This window comes from Plecotus auritus, assembly GCF_963455305.1.
Source record: "Plecotus auritus genome assembly, chromosome: 2".
Lineage (NCBI taxonomy): Eukaryota > Metazoa > Chordata > Mammalia > Chiroptera > Vespertilionidae > Plecotus > Plecotus auritus.
The window spans coordinates 182640870-182661837 of NC_137771.1; the positions used below are offsets into that span (position 1 = coordinate 182640870).

General features: G+C 40.8%; 1 protein-coding gene across 10 annotated transcripts in view; it reads right to left on the reverse strand.

The window, feature by feature from the left end:
* Positions 1-3426: 3426 nt before the first annotated feature.
* The window catches only part of LOC308241716 (kininogen-1-like), a 44831-nt gene continuing 27289 nt past the window's right edge, over positions 3427-20968 (reverse strand). For 4 of the 10 annotated variants that reach the window (XM_080655240.1, XM_080655242.1, XM_080655243.1 and 1 more), the window contains 3 exons: positions 10100-10207; positions 9896-9982; positions 4606-6489 (listed from right to left, as the gene is read on the reverse strand). In XM_080655240.1, coding sequence (XP_080511366.1) covers positions 5755-6489; positions 9896-9982; positions 10100-10207 — 930 coding nt within the window. In that variant the 3' untranslated portion in view covers positions 4606-5754. Of the gene's footprint in view, positions 4250-4273; positions 6490-9895; positions 9983-10099; positions 10208-20968 lie in introns of those variants that run through there. The other 6 variants (XM_080655244.1, XM_080655247.1, XM_080655246.1 and 3 more) reach the window with 6 other exon arrangements.

Genomic DNA, 20968 nt, shown 5'->3' on the forward strand with positions numbered 1-20968 from the left:
ATTCAATTTTCTGTGAAGGCACTGTGCCTGGGCCCAGGGAAAATGGTGCTGTGAGAGACAAGTCCTTGCCCTCTCAACTTGCTTACTGCTTCCCAGACTTGATTCTTTCTTTCTGTTCTCACTGCCCTATAAACACACCTCTACCTCCGGTTGTAATCTTCATACACGTTTTTATGTGTCTGTGTCCCCGACTCAACTGCACAGACTTCACTCGTTTTCTTAGGAGATGCTCTTGCATTGCAGGACCTGGTTCTTTATTCAAAAGCAATGGACTGTGTTTCCTGATGTAGAATGATGGGGGTGGGAGTCTGGTGTGTCAGTCAAGGTTTGATCAGGGAAGCAGAACAACACTATGAGTCTTAGGGCATAAGGGATTTATCTTAGGAATTAGACCTTACACCGTTGTGGGAGGAGCTAGGGAAGTAAGATCCAGGGTAAAGAAGTTGGAGGATCAAAGTTACTAATCAGCCTTCCCCAGGCATTAGTGCTGCAGGAGAAGTTGGAGATTTTAAGGAAATCTGGACAAGCAAGTCCAGCTGCCAGAGGAACTGTGGGGGAAGTTAGTGAAGAAACCCTCAGAAGGCTGTTGCCTACAGTGCCTCCTGTGGCTGTAGGTCAACATGGCCAGCGGTGGGCGAGAGAGCTACTCACCAAATAAGGAAGGATGAGGCCAGGCCTGAGCTCTTGCCTCTGAGTCCTCACTCATTGCATCTCACTATGTGACTTTCCCAGGGTTGTGGCTCTGCTTCATTCCATCTTCTTCTTCACACACAAATGTCTCTTTTGAACAAATCTTACCCAGAACCATACAGAAAAGGGGCTTCTTGGAGACAATTCCTGTTTAGCTAAGTTGACCAAAGCACCCTGTTAGTAAATATTGCTTACGTAAAAAAGCTGGTACTTTTATTTTTTCCAAGAGCTACTATTTTATCCGTTTTTAGTAATAGTGCTCTTTCCTCACACTCAGAAATGCCATATAGAGAAGACAGGAAACAGGAAAGCTGCCATAATAAAGATCTTTTACTAGTTTCAGGATCCTAATTCATCAGTCAAGTAGAAGTTAAGATTACTTTCAGAAAATAATTTCTCTCCTTTCTGTTCTTTTTGATAGGAGGAGTCCTATAACTGCAGTTTTCTCACATGTTTTTCACAAGCTTAATCCATGAGTATCTAATGGTACTTCCCTGTTATTATGGCAGGTGCCACATATATTGCAGTAAATGAAATAATTTGAAGTGGGTCCTAGTAGTGTTTTACATTCATTTGCATAGTGATTTCATATGCTTATTCAGTTGTTGAAATATCTTAAATTATGTGCATTTGGGGTCAGTCTGGTTTTTGGAGTTATTAGAAAGTACAGATCAGCTCCCAGTTTCCTTGTTTGTGTTAATGGCATTACTATTCCCTTAGGCACCTAAACTGGAAAACTTTTTGTCATCTTTGACTTATTCCTGTCCTTCACTTCTCATACTTAGTAAATAATTTGTTTATAAGTCTTAGAAAGGCCATTCATACCCATCTTGTACTCTTCATTTTTATTGCAACAAACCTAGTGAATATAATGCTTAGTTATCTGTCTGTCCGTCTGTCCCTCCTTTCTTCCATCCATCCATCCATCCATCCATCCATCCATCCATCCATGCATGCCTTGTGAATATCATAACCTTCCTATTTTAAAAAAATATTCGAAAGACAATAAGGTGGGACACTGTAAACCTGGATTAAAAGGAAACGTAGTAGGCCTAAATCAATAGTTCTCACCTTTAGATGCATTAGAATCAATGGAGAACTTTTGAAAAATACTGATGCTCAGAACAACTAACAGAGATTTGGATTCCTATGGTGTAGAGCTCCCTCGGTTATTCTAATGTGCAGCCAGGTTGGGAACTGTGGAATTGAAAATGAGGGAGTAGATATTACCAGCCACTTGGTATGATCTGATTACCACCTTTGAAACATGTGTATGGCTGCAAAGGCAAAAGGGGATATATGCTCTGTTAAACACATCTCATTGTATGACAAAATATTTTTCTCCAGAATTAAATTCTAAAAGTAACACAGTTATGTTCCAGTAATGCAACAATAGCTATACTCTACTGAATGGTTGCCATGTGCTAAGCATTATGCCAGTTCAAGGAATTCCCTCTTTTAAGTCTCACCAGACACCTATGATGTGAGCATATTAATAATCTAATATTTCAGATGAGGAAACTGGGATGTTGATAACTTAAGTAAATTTCCAGCTTTTGGATTCGGGCTGTCTAATTGCAGAACACTGGTTCTTAACCATTCTACTGCACTTCCTCTAATGTGAATACTGGACAATACCTCCAGTTAAACTTTTGCAAGACACAGAATGTGGTAGCCAAATAGAGATTCTTGTAAAATAAAGGCTGAAGGTAATAATTTAACAAGAGCAATTTTTGCAAGGTATTTAGATAACATTTTGCTTGCTGATCCTCTAACCTACAGGTAGAGACACTGGGACTCCTGGAAGAGTGGGTTGTTCTCATATCTACTGGATTCTTTTAAGTGTTCTCATAGGAGCCTTGGGATGGTCTGGCTTCCCCCACAGAGCACCAGCAGGGGCTTGTGGGGGGGTGAGGTAAAGCAGGAGTGCAGGACAGATTGGGATGAGGCTTAGCAGGAAATGGAAAAGGGGGTAGAAACTGGTAAGGGCATCCTGCTTGAGGTGCTCGGCCTGGACAATGTGAGGAAAGTGGGTTGGGCTGAACAAGAGGAAATTCCTGTCCTGAAGAGGAGTATAAGTGGAGGAAGCTGTGTGGTTTCAGAGCCAAGGTCAGAAACATGGGTGTGTCTTTGGCTGGGAGTGGGAGGAGGGTGCAAATATTTAAAGAGTGAAAGGTAGGTTCTGGGTCACAGGAAACTCATGATTATTTTATCTAACAAAGGTCTAAAGTAGAAACACCTCATGTTGCTGAGTGAGACCCGTAGGTTTTATATACTAGCTTGAGTGGTCATCCTTCTGTGAAAGTACCTGATCTATGCCTTGAGTTCAGTCTCCTTTCATTCTAACCAATTGCTTTCCAGAGTCTTCAGAATAATGTGTTTTATACAGTCTTTCAGCAGGTCTCAGTTCAAGAACTGTCAGAGGCTCTGTACTGCCTACTTCAAATCCAAACTACCAGTTGGGCTTAATTTTATCTTTCTACCTCTTCCATATCTTCCTATCCCATTCATCAGGTCTGCTTACTGCTCCTCAAATGATCATGGTAAGGACTAAATGTCTGTTCCACACGCTTTAGTCCTAACTTCTCAATGTGATTATAAATTCTTTCAGGAGTTATGTCTTTTAACACTGGTTTCTCTTCTTTTCAGTACCTAGTGCTGAACAAACAGTAAATAGCCATTGCCAGTGCTTGACTGGATCATAGTTTACCCTGAGCAGTACTCAGAACAACGTCAGACACAGTAAGATATTTAATAGGGGTTTTTATATTGAGATAATGATCATCTCAGATTGAGAAATGTGTTTTTTGTAATGCCGACATTGATAATAATACCTGATGGTAACTTGGTGTAAAGAAGTTCAAAAGGTCTGAGTATGAATGTCAGCTCTGTCATGTAGTAATTATGTGACCCTGAGCAGGGCACTGGGAGCAAGTTTCCTCATTGTAAATGAAAGGTGGTCATGGGGACCTCAGAGTTTTGTGAGGCCTAAGTCACACACCAAATAGAAACTGTCTAGGATGGTAAATGGCTCCAACAGGCATTCAGTAAATACCTATTACAGAAAATTAAAAATCTCTTATCACTTTTTATTCTATTAGATTTCTAATTATTATCATTATTTGAACCAGAAAGACCATTTTAAATTTTCTTTAAACTTTTTTGAAATTTGATAGTTTTTGCGAGTGAAAAGTTGGTAGGCATCCCATTTACAAAGAATGTTTTTTTTGTTTTCTTTTTTGGTAATTAACTAGATTTTAAAAAAATAACAAAGCCAGACAAATCACTCTTAACTTTGAGCTGGAAATCAGGAGAGAGATGGGTGGTGGTGTGGGGGGGGGGCGGGGAAGGAGAGAGAGTAAGAAGTGAAGGTAGAGAGATTCCTTAGATTGCTGATGGAAACATCACCCACAAACCCTTGATTCAGAGCCTATGATGAGGTCCTGGTGGTAGGGAAGGCCCACTTAAGAGATTCCCGCCTGCTCCGGAGTTGTACTATGAGTCTCCATGGTAGAGCATGCTCTCTGATCAACTGGACTTTGCTGCAGGATGGGTGTGGCTGAAAGCAGAATACTGTGAATTAACCAGGAGTGAGAACATTAAGATCAAACTTTATTTCACCCAGAACCAGAATGATAAAATGGCATTCTTCTCTATTGACATTCTATCCCATCTTCTTGTCCTTCCATTCAGGACTGCTGACAGGTTGCTGGGGCTATTGTGCCAGGCATGGAGATTCTGCCCACTGGTCAATAGACCTCACTCTCAGATGTTCGCTCTGTCCCTGCCTCCCGAGGTCGGCCCTTGTACACGCAGGACCTTAGTTGCTTCTGTAAGCATAGTAAAATTCTGTTAATATGATGTTATCATTCAATAAGAGAAGAGTGAAGCAACCAGTTGACAAGATGAGACTTTTTCCGGAGATCATTGGTTCTTTATTGAAAAGTACAGATAATATTTGAAATGGAATAAAAACTCAGAGGCTCAAATGCATCCCATAACTTGAAGTAGCAGTGGCACATGCATCCACAAGAGACTGTAGCTGTTTAAGCCCTGTCCTGTTTCCCTAGGCAGAACACAGCAAGGATTATGAAATGCGTGCTTCCCTCACATTAGAAGCAATTAAAAACAATCATATTGTTCTTTTTTTGTAAAAATCAGAACTTTTCAATGTCCTATCAAAAAGATGATTCGATGATAAAGTGTGGCTAGAGAGGCATTTCCTCATAAAATTTCTGAATAAATTTTGCATGACATCTTATGATATTCCCTTGTCAATTATAAAAAAAAGATTACCTTCTATGTCACTACTCCTGCTTTCCATTATCATTAAACTCAGTGCTGCTGAAAACTAAAGATTGCTCATTCTAGCCTCAGCAACAAATAGACAAAGAGAAAACTCCTATTTCAAAGCCTTGTTGCAGAGTAGTTAATGAGTATGTAGAAATTGCTGACTTCTGAAAAACATTCTGACTCAGAAAGATAATTATCACAATAGCTTTGTGAAGTGGGAGTAACTATTTGATATAACTTGTCGGTTTAAAAACAGAAAGTCAATTAGTTTACTTCCCCCCTGTTCTCCCTTTGGCCAGTCTGTCTTTCTTGTTATCTCTCTTTGATCTCTGGTGGCTTTTATTATTACTTTTGTCCTATCAAGAAGTTCAGCATTCAGTCTCTTGACTTTCCTTATTTTCACATGTGTTCAGGGACCAGATGCCACAGTTTATTCAGAATGGCAAGAATCTTTGTATGAAAGTTGATGACATCCATTCTAAGGTACATATTTGTAAATAGAAAAGCAAATTGCAGTAGGACACAAGCAAATTTGTTTGTCCATTTTCTCTGCTAGTTAAGAAAACTCGTGAGGAAGATTCGGAAAGGATTTAGAATCCTGCACTCAGTTTTGTGTTGTCCATAGAAATTGATGGTGTCCCCATTGGGAGTCTCACCACTTCTCTCTATGCTGTTTTGAAGCTTCATGGTTTTTGGTGCATTGTATCAGGTGTGTGGATAATGGTGAAAGGGGATGATGAAGTATTAAAGAGACAGCCACGGCTGCATACATTAATAAAGAGCATCATAGAGATCGAAATCATGAAATTCTTTTGTTTCCACAGTTGGGTTCATTCCATTAACTGGCTTCCAGGGGCGTCCAGGACATTTGGGGGAAGTTCTTTCTGGCAAATCAGATATCAGGTTAAATGAAAGGCTATTTGGCTCTATCTGGATTTCAGGGATCCAAGAATCATCATTCTCTGTGGGAGTTGGTGGTATATTAGTCATCATAGGTGCAATGAGATCTAAGTCCCGAAATTCAGTAAAGTCAACTGCTACACCTGACTGGGCTAGAGAGGGGAGGGATGTTGGCCCTTTTGTCTTCTCTTGTGTCTGTGCAGATGTAGTACTATCTTCAGAAGAACTTGTTTTCCAATCATTGTGCTTTCCATTCTGTTTTCCTTTATTTTTATGTTTTTCATGGCCATGACCATGCTCATGTTTATGTCTATGGATTTGGCCATGTTCCCTTTGATGTCCATGGCCAAGACCATGTCCCTTTTGGTGCCCATGGCCTTGGTCATGCTCATGTTTATGGCCATGGCCAAGGCCATGTCTTATTTGCTTTTCATGGCCCCAGCCATGATCACGAGTGGGTCCTTGTTCTTTTTCTGAATCCTGCTCTTCATCTTGTACAGGTGCCATGGAAGTGTGGGGTGGACTTACAGTTGTTCCTTCTTTTGTTTCCTCCACTTGTACTGATCGGAAAGGTGAAAAACCTGGAGGTCTTTTCATCAATGTGGTCTAAACAGGAAATATTAAGATGAATGCATTACTGTGGAAACCACACTATCAATGAAGAAAGAAGGGACTGAGACCTGGCAATGCTATCTTGGTTTACAATGGAGCAAGACTTTAGCCAGGTTTTAAATGCTATGTTAATATTGCAGAAAGGATGCGAATGAATATCTTTTCCTCTTTTGATTGATTTTATCATTTCTGGGTATTTCTTAATAATACTCTTCTAAACTGGAGAGGTTTTTATTCATCTGGAAAAACTGGGAGGTTGAACTACATAATACTATGGCACATTATTTATTAATTGACTAGAGGCCCGGTGCATGAAATTCGTGCACCGGGGGTTGAAGGGAGTCCCTCAGCCCAATCTGCATCCTCTCCAATCCAGGAGCCCTTGGTGAAGGTCCAAGTGCCAGCTTAGGCCTGATCCTGCTGGGATCGAGCCTAAACTGGCACTTGGACATCCCTCTCACAATCTGGGACTTCTGGCTCCTATCCGCTCACCTGCCTGCCTGCCCTAACCACTCTGCCTGCCTGCTCGATCCACCTAACTGCCCTCCCCTGCTCTCCTGATCCCCCTAACTGCCCTCCCTGCCTGCCTGATCTTCCTAACTGCCCTCCCCTGCTGGCCTGGTCACCCCTATTAACTTTTTTAAAAAATCTTTTCCCCTTCACACACAATTGCATTTGACCTTTCTATTGGTTTCTCCCTCTCACATAGTTTTTCTCTTTCCTTTATGTAATGCTTTTTCCTACTGACTCATCATTTATAAACTTTTCTTTCCTCCTTATTTCCTATTTCTGTTCCATCATCCTTCTTCCCATCTTTCTCCTATCCTCCCTCCCTCCCCACATTCCTTCTTTCCTTTATCTTTACCCCTTCCCTCCCTCCCCTTTTCCTTCCTTCCCACCTTAATTTTTTTCTTCACTTCCTCCCTCAGACCTGCTTTGCTCCCTCCCCCATTTCTTCCTTATTCCCATTCTCCTTTTAAGCTCTACCAGCTTCCCTTTAAAACTTTTCTTCCCTCCCTCTTTCTCTCTCATCGTACCTTTCCCATACATTCTTCTCTACTTATTTCCACAGTTTTAATATCTATCTATGTACAGGGGGTGGGGAGGGCAGGGTTGGTGGCATCCCCAGGCAGAGTGCTCTTGGACTGAGTGTGGTGCATGGGGGTGTTTGTCCAGCACATGCACCCAGGAGAAAAAGAGGACTCCAGCGCTGGGCGGAGGACTCAGCCTCACTTCCCCCTACCAGCGCTGGGTGCAGGGAAGTGAGGTGGCCCATGCACCCAATTTCCCTGAAGCACCTGAGATGCTGCTCTAAAAGTGCCAAGACACCTGAGGCCAAGTGGAATGGGGGTGTTTGCTTCTATCCTACGTTCTGCCCAGGTTCCTCTCAATGAGCGAGAAGCCATTACCCTGGAGCAGGCCACAGCTCAGCCCAGTGCCCTCTCCTGCTGTGGAGCAGAACCCCCAGAGCAGGGCCCCCAGAGCACCAGATTGACCACTCCCCTCGCCCACGGGGGACTGACTCCCACTGAGGGGGATGCAGGGGTGTAGGGGCAGGCAAGGCCCTGATGAAGCCTCAGGTTTCCACACCTGCCCCTGGCTCCAAAACAAGGGGTCCCAATCTTCCCGGGGAGTCTGCGTCATGGCCGGGCAGAGAAAGTCCCACTGCGGCGCACTCAGCCTCCTGCTGGTCTGTCAATATGCAAATTGGTTGTTATGGTCACGCCATTAGGACCAATTTGCATGTTACTTCTTTATTATATAGACTAGAGGCCTGGTGCACAAAATTTGTGCACTGGGGGGGGGGGCGGTGTCCCTCAGCCCAGCCTGCACCCTCTCCAATCTGGGACCCCGGGGGGGATGTCCGACTGAAGGTTTAGGCCTGATCCCTGTGGGATGGACCCAAAACTGGCAGTTGAACATCCCTCTCACAATCTGGGACTGCTGGCTCCCAACTGCTCACGTGCCTGCCTGCCTGATTGCCTGTAACCGCTTCTGCCTTCGAGCCTGATCACTGGCTAACCACTCCCCTGCCAGCCTGATTAATGCCTAACTGCTCCCTTGCCAGCCAATTGTCCCCAACTGCCCTCCCCTGCAGGCCTGGTCACCCCCAAATGTCCACCCCTGCAGGCCAGGTCACCCCTAACTGCCCTTTCCTGCTGTCCTAATTGCCCACAACTGCCCTCCCCTGCTGGCCATCTGTGGCAGCCATCTTGTGACCACATGGGGGCGGCCATCTTATGTGAGGTTGTGGCAGTCAATTTGCATATCACCTCTTTATTATACAGGATTATTATATAGGATACTATTTCTATTAGTACAATTACAGTTTTTATAGCAAAAGACCCTAAATGACTTTATTGACTGAATGTATATGCAGCATATGCCCACAATTACTTTGTTGGGCTGAAACACATTAGGACATGTTCACAAGCTTGAAACACAGCCTTTGTATAATGTCTGTGTTACACTACATATGTACATATACAGGAATAAATCTAAATCAGAAACAAAAAGAAAAGAGGCAACTCACATTGCAGATATGGATGATTCCTACCTACATTTCTTTCACGCCTGTGAGAACAGGATGCTGGAGACAGTGTTCAGTGGTGCAAAGAGCATGGTCTTCGGAGTCAAATAAGCCAGAGCCTAGTTGTTAGCATCATGGTAACATGGATGACTCTGATTTGACCTATACTTGAATCTGCGTACCACTAGCTTCACCTTTCTCATCTCTAAAATAGGAATAACAGCAGCACCTCCTCATGTAGTTGTCAAGAGAAAAATATGTGTGATGTCCTCTGTACAGTGCCTGGGACAGAGGGAGCACTTGATCATGTTAGTATCCATTCCAGGATCTTAGCATCTTTGTAATTTTTAGTGTCTCATCCTTGACAATGGGAAAAGTCTTACTTACCTCCCAAGGTTCTCTTAAGAACTGGAAAACATGATACAAACTAATGCTTCTCACAGTTGAATGTGGGTATGAAACCCTGGAGACCATGTTAAGATGCAGATTTGGATTCAGTTGATGTGGAGTGGGTTCTGAGATCTGTATTTCTCCCAAGTCCCTTGGATGGAGGCAGATGCCAGTGAAGTATCTCAGGCACACCTTAAAGCTGCAACTAATATTAGCTCTGCACAGCAGTGCCTGCCCTACATTAAGAGAGAGCCTCCTGAAGGATGGGACACTGACAATGGGTGAGCAGTGGTTAAGGTGACTGACTGTTGTTTTCCTTTCTAGACATAAAAAAGAGAGGTCAGCACAGAAATGTAAGAGTTCTCTCCATTCTAAAAAGATAGTCCCCCAATTCATTTAAATAGTGGTTCATTTTCAACCCTCAAATAGGACTTTGCAGAATGAGCAAAATTGACACTAGCTGACTAATTATAATCATACCTTTCCTGATGATTGACATTTGACAGTAGGGTAAATTTTATTCTCCCAAGGTACCACATAAACATCAGCAGTGCATTTTAGAATTTCCTATCAGTGAAAACAAAAGCCAAAAGAGAGAACAGTGTTATTCATGAAATACTTAGACAAGTATAAAATATCAAGTAGATTTCCAGGGAATAAGTAGAGAATTGCATGACTACTCACTCCAAGTTTATTGGTCTCACAACTTTCAGTCAACTCTTCATTACTTTCCTTGGAACATGTGGTTTCTCTGGCCGTGAACTCAATAAAATATTTTGTGCCAGCCACCACCTGGAAAATTATTAGCCAAAAGTAGACCCTTAATTAATATTATATAATAAATGATATGTTTTTACCTTAAGGGATCTTAGGGGAGAATATTAAAATTTTAATTATATGCTGATCAAATGAGAGGCATACAAATAAAAGTACAAATGTTTGACAGCTAAACTTTTAGTTTGTATACATGTGTAAAATATTTGGCTGTTGGTTGGTCTTCTTTCCTTTTCTATAAAAGGAAACAAGGCTACAATTTTTATTTTTTTATTTTTATTTTTTTAAATATTTATTTTTTTAATAAATCTTTATTGTTCAGATTATTACAGGTGTTCCTCTTTTTTTTCCCCCCATAGCTCACCTCCACCTGATTCCCCACCCCACCCAACCCCATGCCCTTACCTCCCGCCACTGTCTTCATCCATAGGTGTAAGATTTTGTCCAATCTCTTCCCGCACCCCTCACACCCCCTTACCCCTGAGAATTGTCAGTCCACTCCCTTTCTATGTCCCTGATTCTATTATATTCACCAGTCCATTCTGTTCTTCAGATTTTTTATTCACTTGATTTTTACATTCACTTGTTGGTAGGTATGTATTTGTTGTCATTTTGTTGTTCATAATTTTTATCTTTACCTTTTTCTTCTTCTTCCTCTTCTTAAAGAATACCCTACAGCATTTCATGTAATTCTGGTTTGGTGATGATGAACTCCTTTAGCTTTTTCTTGTCTGTGAAGCTCTTTATCTGACCTTCAACTCTGAATGATAGCTTTGCTGGGTAGAGTAATCTTGGTTGTAGGTTCTTGCTGTTCATCACTTTGAATATTTCTTGCCACTCCCTTCTGGCCTGCATAGTTTCTGCTGAGAAATCAGCTGACAGTCGTATGGGTACTCCCTTGTAGGAACTAACCATTTTTCTCTTGCTGCTTTCAAGATTCTCTCTTTGTCTTTTGCCCTTGGCATTTTAATTATGATGTGTCTTGGTGTGGTCCTCTTTGGATTCCTCTTGTATGGGTTCTGTGTGCTTCCTGGACTTGAAGGTCTATTTCTTTCAACAGGTAGGGAAAGTTTTCTGTCATTATTTCTTCTAATAGGTTTTCAATATTTTGCTCTCTCTCTTCTTCTGGCACCCCAAAAATTCGGATGTTGGTACGCTTGAAGTTGTCCCAGAGGCTCCTTACACTATCTTCATAATTTTGGATTCTTTTTTCTTTTTGTTTTTCTGGTTGGGTGTTTTTTGTTTCCTCATATTTCAGATCTTTGGTTTGATTCTTGGGGTCCTTTGATCTACAGTTGAATTTCTGTATATTCTTTATTTCAGACAGTGTATGCTTAATTTCTGACTGGTCCTTTTCCATTTTTTTGACATTCTCATTAAGATCCTTAAAGGTCTCACTAAGTTCCTCAGCAGTTTTTAGGAGATTCTTGAGTAACCTTATAAATGTGGTTCTGAACTCTATGTCGTCCAGTAGTTTGCTTTCCTCCATTTCTCTCATTCGTGACATGTTTCTTTGTCTCCGCATTTTGCTGCTTTCTTGTGTTGATGGAGTGGCTTTCTGTGGTAGGTGACCTATAGGGGCCAGTAGCTCAGCCTCCCCAATCACCTGAGGTGGACGCCTTTGGTACACCCCTTTGTGGGCTGAGTGCAAAGTCTTGGTGTAGTTAAGCCTTGATTGCTGTTGGTACACTGGGAGGAATTGACCTCCAGGCCAATTGGCTATGAGGACCCGCTGTGTCTATAATGGAAGAAGTGCTGCGCTGGAGACACGCTTATGGTGCAGGACTTGTTTCAGTGGGGCTTTGGTGTTCACTGAGTCTGCCTCTTGAATGTATCACTTATGGATGTGAGGAGTTGAAATCTGGTGTCTCACACTGCCCACTAGGTACACTGGCTTCTGGATCTCCAATGGGGTGCAGGTCAGCTACTGTCTGAGGCCACCCAGCAGGAGCTACAGCGAGAACAACAGTTTTCTCCTCTTTACTTGGGGTTTGGAGGTTTTGGAGCTGTCTGACCAGGGCTGCAAGTTTGCTAGGTTAAGCTGCGATAGGGCATGCCATTCATATGCTAAAGCCACTGCTTGGAGCTTGGGTGGGTTTGTAGGTTGTGCGGGGCAGGGTCTCAGGGCGTCACTAGGCTAGGGCGTGGCAAACAGCGATGGCTGCCAGTTAGCCGGCTCTATGTCTCCGACCGTGTCCCCGCGTCCCACACCCCAGTGCAGTAAACAATTATTCCTGCGTGCAGCCCTGCAAGCACGCCACTCTCACTTTCCGACCTGATGGCAGACAGTCCAGCTTCTCCCCGTAGGAGTTTGGGTCCCCCGTGTCTCCCCAGAAACTGGAGTTCGGAGTAATTGGGAGCTTATCTCTCTTCGGGTTGAAAAAGCAGCGCTCCCAGTCGCCCGCCGCCAGCCCGATACATGCGCCTCTGTACCTCAGTTTTTCAGCGCTTGTGCACGTCTCAATGCTCTTTTATCTTTCCTTCCAGTTGTAGAAGTTCCACTCAACCAGCTTTCCCGTGGTTCTGGGTGATAGATGTTTTGCTTTTAGTTGTAGTTTTGAAATTGTTGTGCGAGTCAGCAGTTTAGGTGTTTACCTACGCCGCCATCTTGGATCCTCTCCTACAATTTTTATTTTTATACTTTTCTGAGTTTTATTTTTCAACAACATTCAAGCTCTCAAGTTGTAATAGAATCAAGAAAGTAGGAAGAAAAACTTAAACATTTTCTTTAAGTATGCCTTATTGTCATGCCAAGTCTTGAATCAGAGAAATACCGAGTTAGTGTCACTACAGAAATTGTGGGTTAAATTCTGTGATTAGGAAATTTCTTTAGATTTCTTATTTTATTTTATTTTATTTTATTTTATTTTTTAAATTTCTTTATTGATTAAGGTATTACATATGTGTCCTTATTCCCCCATTACCTCCACCTCCCATTCATGCCCCCACCCCCCTGATGTCTGTGTCCATTGAGTAGGCTTATATGCATGCATATAAGTCCTTTGGTTGATCTTGTCCCCTTACCCCCACTGTCCCCTACCTTCCCTGAGGTTTGACGTTCTGATTGATGTTTCTCTGTCTCTGGATCTATTTTTGTTCATCAATTTATGTTGTTCATTATATTCCACAAATGAGTGAGATCATGTGATATTTATCTTTCTCTGCCTGGCTTATTTCGCTTAGCATAATGCTCTCCATCTCCATCCATGTTGTTACAAATGGTAGGAACTCATTTTTTTACCGCAGCATAGTATTCCATTGTGTAGATGTACCACAGTTTTTTAATCCACTCATCTGCTGATGGGCACTTAGGCTGTTTCCAAATCTTAGCTATGGTGAATTGTGCTGCTATGAACATAGGGGTGCATATATCCTTTCTGATTGGTGTTTCTAGTTTCTTGGGATATATTCCTAGAAGTGGGATCACTGGGTCAAATGTAAGTTCCATTTTTAGTGTTTTGAGGAAACTCCATACTGTTCTCCACAGTGGCTGCACCAGTCTGCATTCCAACCAGCAGTGCACGAGGGTTCCTTTTTTTCCTCATCTTCACCAGCACTTGTCATTTGTTAATTTGTTTATAATAGCCATTCTGACAGGTGTGAGATGGTACCACATTGTTGTTTTGATTTGCATCTCTCTGATGATTAGTGACTTTGAGCAGGTTTTCATATGCCTCTTGCTCTTCCTTCTATCTTCTTTTGAAAAGTGTCTATTTAGATCAGTTGCCCATTTTTTGATTGGGTTGTTTATCTTCCTTTTGTTAAGCTGCATGAGTTCCCTGTAAATGTTGGAGATTAAATCCTTATCGTTGATATCATTGGCAAATATATTCTCCCATGCAGTGGGCTTTCTTGTTGTTTTATTGATGGTTTCCTTTGTTGTGCAAAAGCTTTTTATTTTGATGTAGTCCCATTTGTTTATTTTCTTTTTAGCTTCCATTGCCCTAGGAGTAGTATCAGTGAAGAAGTTCTTTAGGCATATGTCTGAGATTTTGCCGCCTGTGGATTCCTCTAGTATTTTCATGGTTTCCCGTGTTATGTTTAAGTCCATTTTGAGTTTATTTTTGTGTATGGTGTAAGTTGGTGGTCTAGTTTCATATTTTTGCATGTATCTGTCCAATTTTCCCAACACCATTTATTGAAGAGACTGTCTTGACTTCATTGTATGTTCATGCCTCCTTTGTCAAATATTAATTGAGCATAGTGATTTGGGTCGATTTGTGGGTTCTCTATTCTATTCCATTGGTCTATATGTCTGTTCTTGTGCCAGTACGAAGCAGTTTTGAGAACAGTGGCGTTGTAATACAGCTTGAAATCTGGTATTGAGATCCCACCTACTTTGTTCTTCTTTATCAGGATTGCTGTGGCTATTTGGGGTCTTTTTTTATTCCAGATGAATTTTTGTGGAGTTCTTTCTAGGTCTGTGAAATATGCCATGGGTATTTTAATGGGGAGTGAATTGTATCTATAGATTGCTTTGGGTAGTATAGACATTTTAATGATGTTGGTTCTCCCAATCCGTGAACATGGTATGTTCTTCCATCTGTTTACGTCTTCCTCTATATCTTTTTTCAGTGTCGTGTAGTTTACCTCGTATAGGTCTTTTACCTCCTTAGTTAAGTTTATACCTAGGTATCTTAATTTTTGGTGCGATGGTAAATGGGATTGCTTTTTTAGTCTCTCTTTCTGTAAGTTCACTATTGGTATGTACAAATGCCAAAGATTTCTTTGCATTAATTTTGTATTCTGCTACATTGCCGAATTCATTTATTAAGTCTATTAGTTTTTTGATGGAATATTTCGGGTTTTTTATGTACAATATCATGTCATCTGCAAATAAGGACAGCTTGACTTCTTCTTTTCCAATTTGGATGCCTTTTATTTCTTCTTCTTGTCTGATTGCAATGACTAATACTTCCAGTACTATGTCAAACAGGAGTGGTGAGAGTGGGCATCCCTGTCTTGTTCCTGTTCTTAGGGAAAATGGTTTTGTTTTTGCCCATTGAGTATGATGTTAGCTGTGGGTTTATCATATATAGCTTTTATTATGTTAAGGTATGAGTCTTCTATTACCACCTTGTTGAGAGTTTTTATCAAGAAATGGTGTTGGGCCAAAACCGGTTTGGCTCAGTAGATAGAGCGTCGGCCTGCGAACTCAAGGGTCCCAGGTTCGATTCCGGTCAAGGGCATGTACCTTGGTTGCAGGCACATCCCCAGTAGGGGGCGTGCAGGAGGCAGCTGATCGATGTTTCTCTCTCATCGATGTTTCTAACTCTCTATCCCTCTCCCTTCCTCTCTGTATAAAAATCAATAAAAATATATTTTAAAAAAAAAGTGTGTTGGATTTTGTTAAATGCTTTTTCTGCATCAATTGATATGACTATGTGATTTTTATCTCTCAATTTGTTTATGTGATATATCACATTTATTGATTTGCGGATATTGTACCATCCTTGCATTCCTGGGATAAACCCTACTTGGCCATGGTGTATGATCTTTCTGATGTACTGCTGGATCCTATTTGCTAGAATTTTGTTGAGGATTTTGGCATCTATGTTCATGAGGGATATTGGCCTGTAATTCTCCTTCATTGTGTTGTCTTTATCTGGTTTTGGTATTAGGGTGATGCTGGCTTCATAGAAGGAGCTTGGAAGTGTTCCTTCCTCTTGAATTTTTTGGAATAGCCTGAGGAAGATAGGCTTTAGTTCTTCCTTGAATGTTTGGTAAAACTCCCCGGTGAAGCCATCTGGCCCCAGGCTTTTGTTTGCTGGAAGCTTTTGGATGACTGCTTCAATTTCTTCCATAGTTATTGGCCTATTGAGATGCTTAGATTCTTCATGTATGAGTTTTGGAAGGTTATATTTTTCTAGGAATATGTCCATTCCCTCCAGGTTGTCCAGTTTGTTGGAATAGAGTTGTTCATAGAATTTGTTAACAATCCTTTGTATTTCAGTGGAGTCTGTTGTTATTTCACCTCTTTCATTTGAGATTTTGTTTATTTGGGTCCTCTCTCTTTGCTTCTTGGTGAGCCTGGCTAGAGGTTCATCAATCTTGTTTATCCTTTCAAAAAACCAGCTCTTGGTTTCATTGATCTTTTGTATTGTTTTTTTTTTTTTTTTTTTGTCTCTATGTCATTTATCCCTGCCCTGATCTTTATTATTTCCTTCCTTCTGCTTACACTGGGCTTTTCTTATTGCTCTTTTTCTAACTCTTTGAGTTGTAGGGCTAGGTAATTTATTACCATTGTTTCTTGTTTTTTGCAGTAGGCTTGTGGAGCTATGAACTTCCCTCTCAAGGCTGCTTTCGCTGTGTCCCATAGATTTTGGATTGTTGTGTTTTCATTGTCATTTGTTGCCATGATGTTTTTTATTTCTTCCTTGATCTCTCTGGTAACCCAGTCATTGTTTAGTAGCATGCTGTTTAGTCTCCATGTGTTTGATTTTTCTGGATTGTTTTTATTGTAGTTGATTTCCGGTTTTATGCCACTGTGATCTGAGAAGATGCGTGATATGATTTCTATCTTTTTGAATTTGAAGAGATTTTGCCTATGACCCAACATATGGTCAATCTTTGAAAATGAACCATGTGCACTTGAGAAGAATGTATATTCTGTGGCTTTGGGGTGAAATGTTCTGAAGATGTCAATTAATTCCATCTGGTCTAGTGAGTCATTTAGGATTGATGTTTCTTTGCTGATATTTTGTTTAGAGGATTTGTTCAATGCTGATAGTGGGGTATTAAAGTCTCCTACTATGATTGTATTGCTGTCAATCTCTCCTTTGATATCCTCCAAAAGTTTTTTTATGTATTTGGGTGCTCCTGTATTGGGTGCATATATGTTTACCAGAGTTATTTCTTTTTGTTGGATTGCTCCCTTTAGTATTATGAAGTGGCTTTCCTTATCTCTTGTTATGTCATTCACTTTGAGAAGTAATTTGTCAGATATAAGTATTGCTACCCCAGCTTTTTTTTTTTTCATTTCCATTCGCCTAAAAAACCTTTTTCCATTCCTTCACCCTCAGTCTGTGTGCGTCTTTTTTTCTGAGGTGGGTTTCTTGTAGACAGCAGATATATGGGTCATGTTTTATTATCTCATCCATTACTCTATGTCTTTTGATTGAGGCATTTAATCCATTTACATTTATAGTTATTATTGATAGGTACTTACTTGTTGCCATTTTTATTCTTTACCCCTGTGTTCCTTCTTCGCTTCCTATTTCATTTTTTACAGCAGACCCTTTAGCATTTCTTGCATTGCTGGTTTGGTGGTAATAAATTCCCTTAGTCCTTTTTTGTCTGTGAAGCTCCTGATTTCACCTTCAATTTTGATTGATAGCCTTGCTGGGTACAGTATTCTTGGATTCAGACCCTTCCTTTGCATGACTTTGTATATTTCATTCCATTCCCTTCTGGCCTGATGAGTTTCTGTTGAGAAATCAGTTGCTAGTCTGATGGGGGTCCTTTTATAGGAAACTTTCTGTCTCTCTCTGGCCGCTTTAAGATTCTTACTTTGTCGTTGGTGTTTGCCAATTTAATTATAATGTTCCTTGGCATCGGTCTTTTGGGGTTTATTTTGCTTGGGACTCTGTGAGCTTCTTGGATTTGTGTGGGTTTTTTTCTTCCCTATATCAGGGAAGTTTTCTGTCATTATTTCTTCAAACAGGTTTTCTATTCCTTGCTTAGTTTCCTCTCCTTCTGGAACCCCTATTATGTGGATGTTGTTTTGTTTCGTGTGGTCCCAAAGTTCCCTTAGGCTCTCCTCCTGCTTTTTAATTTTTTTTTCTAGAAGCTGCTCTACTTGGGTATTTTTTCCTACCTTGTCTTCTTGCTCACTGATGCGGTCCTCTGCTTCTTCTAGTCTACTTTTGATGCTTTCTATTGAGTTCTTTACAGCAGCGATATAATTTTTCATTTCCTTTTGGTTCTTCTTCATTTCCTCTTGGTTCTTACTCATATTGTCGAATTTGTCTTACATTCTTTTCAGCCACCTTATGACCTTTCTCTGAATTCTTTCTCTGACAGGTTGCTTGCCTCCATTTCGTTTACTTCCTTTTCTGTTGATGCCTGCTTTTCTTTCATATGCGGGCTGTTTCTTTGTCTCCCCATGGTCTCTCTTCTCTGGGTGTCTGGTTATGTAGTTATCTCTCTCCTTATCCCATGTGAAATCTGACCTTTCCGTGGTGGGGTGTAGAGCTCCTCGGAATCCACGTGTTTGCGCCAATTGGGGACTAGTGCTCTGGGGTTCGCAGCTGTTTGGTGGGTGCTGCAGTTGTAGATTTTCAGGTTTCTGGTAACATCCACTTTCCCCTTCAAGATGGCATGGTCTTCACGTCCGAGCCGGTGGCTCCAGGAGGGAACCCAGCAGCAGTGGGGGCTGCCCGGTCAGGGGAGCCCCGTACAGCAGTCTCCCACCTTCTCATGGAGTATAGTTGTCCCTTAACTCACCAACAGACACTCCCCGTGCGACCCTCAGCTATTCTTTCTATCTGCTCCAGGACAAGGCTCGGGACACATCTGTCTATTCCGCCGCCATTTTTTTCCCCCTTCTTTGGATATTTTAGTTTGTCTCTCTTAATTGTTTTATATTAAGAAATCATTTTAATCTCTGTCAATAGTTTTTTAAAGTGAATTTTTAGAGGGAGAGGAAGGAAGAGGGAGAGAGAGAAACATCGATCAGGTGCCTCATTCATTCCCCTTACTTGGGATCAAGCCTATGCATGTGCCCTTACTGGAAATTGAATCCACAAGCTTTTGGTGCTCAGGACGATGTTCAACCAACTGAGCCACACCGGCCAGTACTGTAGCAACATTTTTAATCTCTATACAATGCTGTGTCCATAATGAATATTTTGTGGCCCAATTTATTCATTTTTTATATAAAAGAGGCACACTTTATTTATTTAAAAAAATAAACTCATGCTTTTAAAAAATTCACTGACTTCAATAAAATTGCACATATAGCTTTTTCAAAGTCATTTTCTAAATGCCATATCTTACATCTCTTACACTTAAAAAATATACTTGGTAAAAATGACTTTAAATTGTATGTTAAAAAGTTAGTTGATATGGCCCAATTTCTAGTCCAAGTTATTCAGTACTTAATTCTAGGATCTAAGTGTGTGTGTGTGTGTGTGTGTGTGTGTGTGTGTATGTGTGTGTGTAAAAGAATATATGAATATATCAGTTGACCTGGAGAGATGATTATTATTTTTAAAAATGAAGTTACAGCCCTGGCTGGTGTGGCTCAGTCCATTGAATGTCATCCCATGCACCAAAGGGTCCTGTTTGATTCTCAGTCAGGGCACATGCCTGAATTGTGGGTTTAATTCCCCGGTGTGGGCGGTGGGGGCGGGGGGCATGCAGGAGACAGCAGATTGATGGTTCTCTCTCCTTCTCCCTTCTTCTCATTCTAATATCAATAAAAGTGTATTAAAAATAAAATAAATGAAGTCACAGGGTGATAGTATAATCTTGTTTGAAAAAGCAAACCACAACAGTCTTCCCTATCTCTGTGTTTTTTAAAAACATGGAAAACATGTGGCGGGAGGAAGAGAGCAGGAGAACAGAGTCATAGGAAGAACTAAACTCCCCCTCTACTTTTTCTGGCATTGTTCTGCTGGGTAAACATGGTTAAATTTTTAAGAAATATTTGTTACTTAACTTTTTAAGACTCCATGGATAGGTGTAAATGTGGAGGAAGGTTCTAAGAGGGGTTTAGGGTCAATATTTTGGTGATCATAAGTTTTCTTGCTCATTTTAGAATATATCTTAATCCAATTTTCTGTTACAATAATGTTGATCACAGTAATGTTGCCTAAGAAACTTGACAATATGTGACACAAACTACAACTGATGACTCAACTCTTTTCAGGGTCAAGAAGAAGGAATTAAATAGATGTAAATCTCCCATGTGAGGGCCTCAAGATGGCATCTATATTGCCATTATTATCAGGTTTCATTCTTATCAAAAGTCTTCCCTGCTCAGACCCATCCTGCTCAACCTTTGATTTTAAAGTAAAGATAACCACAAAGCAAAATAAATTCCAAATGTATTAACAATTTAAAGAAATAAACTCATAAGATATAAATATGTATCCATCAGGTCTCAGGACAAAGGAGGCCTTTCTTAGGTGAAAAGCAGAGGAAGAAAACCTAAATGTCTAAATTTGTTCAGACAGTAAGGACAACTGATTCTCAAAAATCACAGCAAGCAAAGTAAATAAAATAAAAGCTGGGAAAAAATATGGTTATAAGATTAATATTCTTATGCATGTAAAGCCCAACACGAAAAAATGAACAAAGAACATGAACAAGTATTTCAGAAAGGAAGTTAAAATGGTCATTAAGCCAGAAACAAATGACTATCTTCATTAATAACCAAAGATAAAAAAACCAACAACACAACAGCATCTTTAATCTTCCATATGTTGGCAAAGATAAAAAAAAAAACCAGTGGTGATAGCTGGTATTGGCCACATGTGGGAAGCACGCAGCCTCAGTCACTGTTGGTAGGAATAGAACTCAAAGCAAGATGATCAAGGTCCTATAGCCAGGTGGTATGAATGTAAATTGGCATAATTGCAAATAGTTTGGCAATTGGCATCAGAAGTCTTAGACATATACATATGCCTTGACATTTTTGGTACTTTGTTAAAGGAAAAAATCCTGAATGTGCACACATAGATCCTTGAAGTATATTCATCTGAGCAAAGACAGGGAGGAATATGGACAACAGTGGGGATAGCGGTGGCAAAGGCAGGGCAAAAGAAACAGCCTATG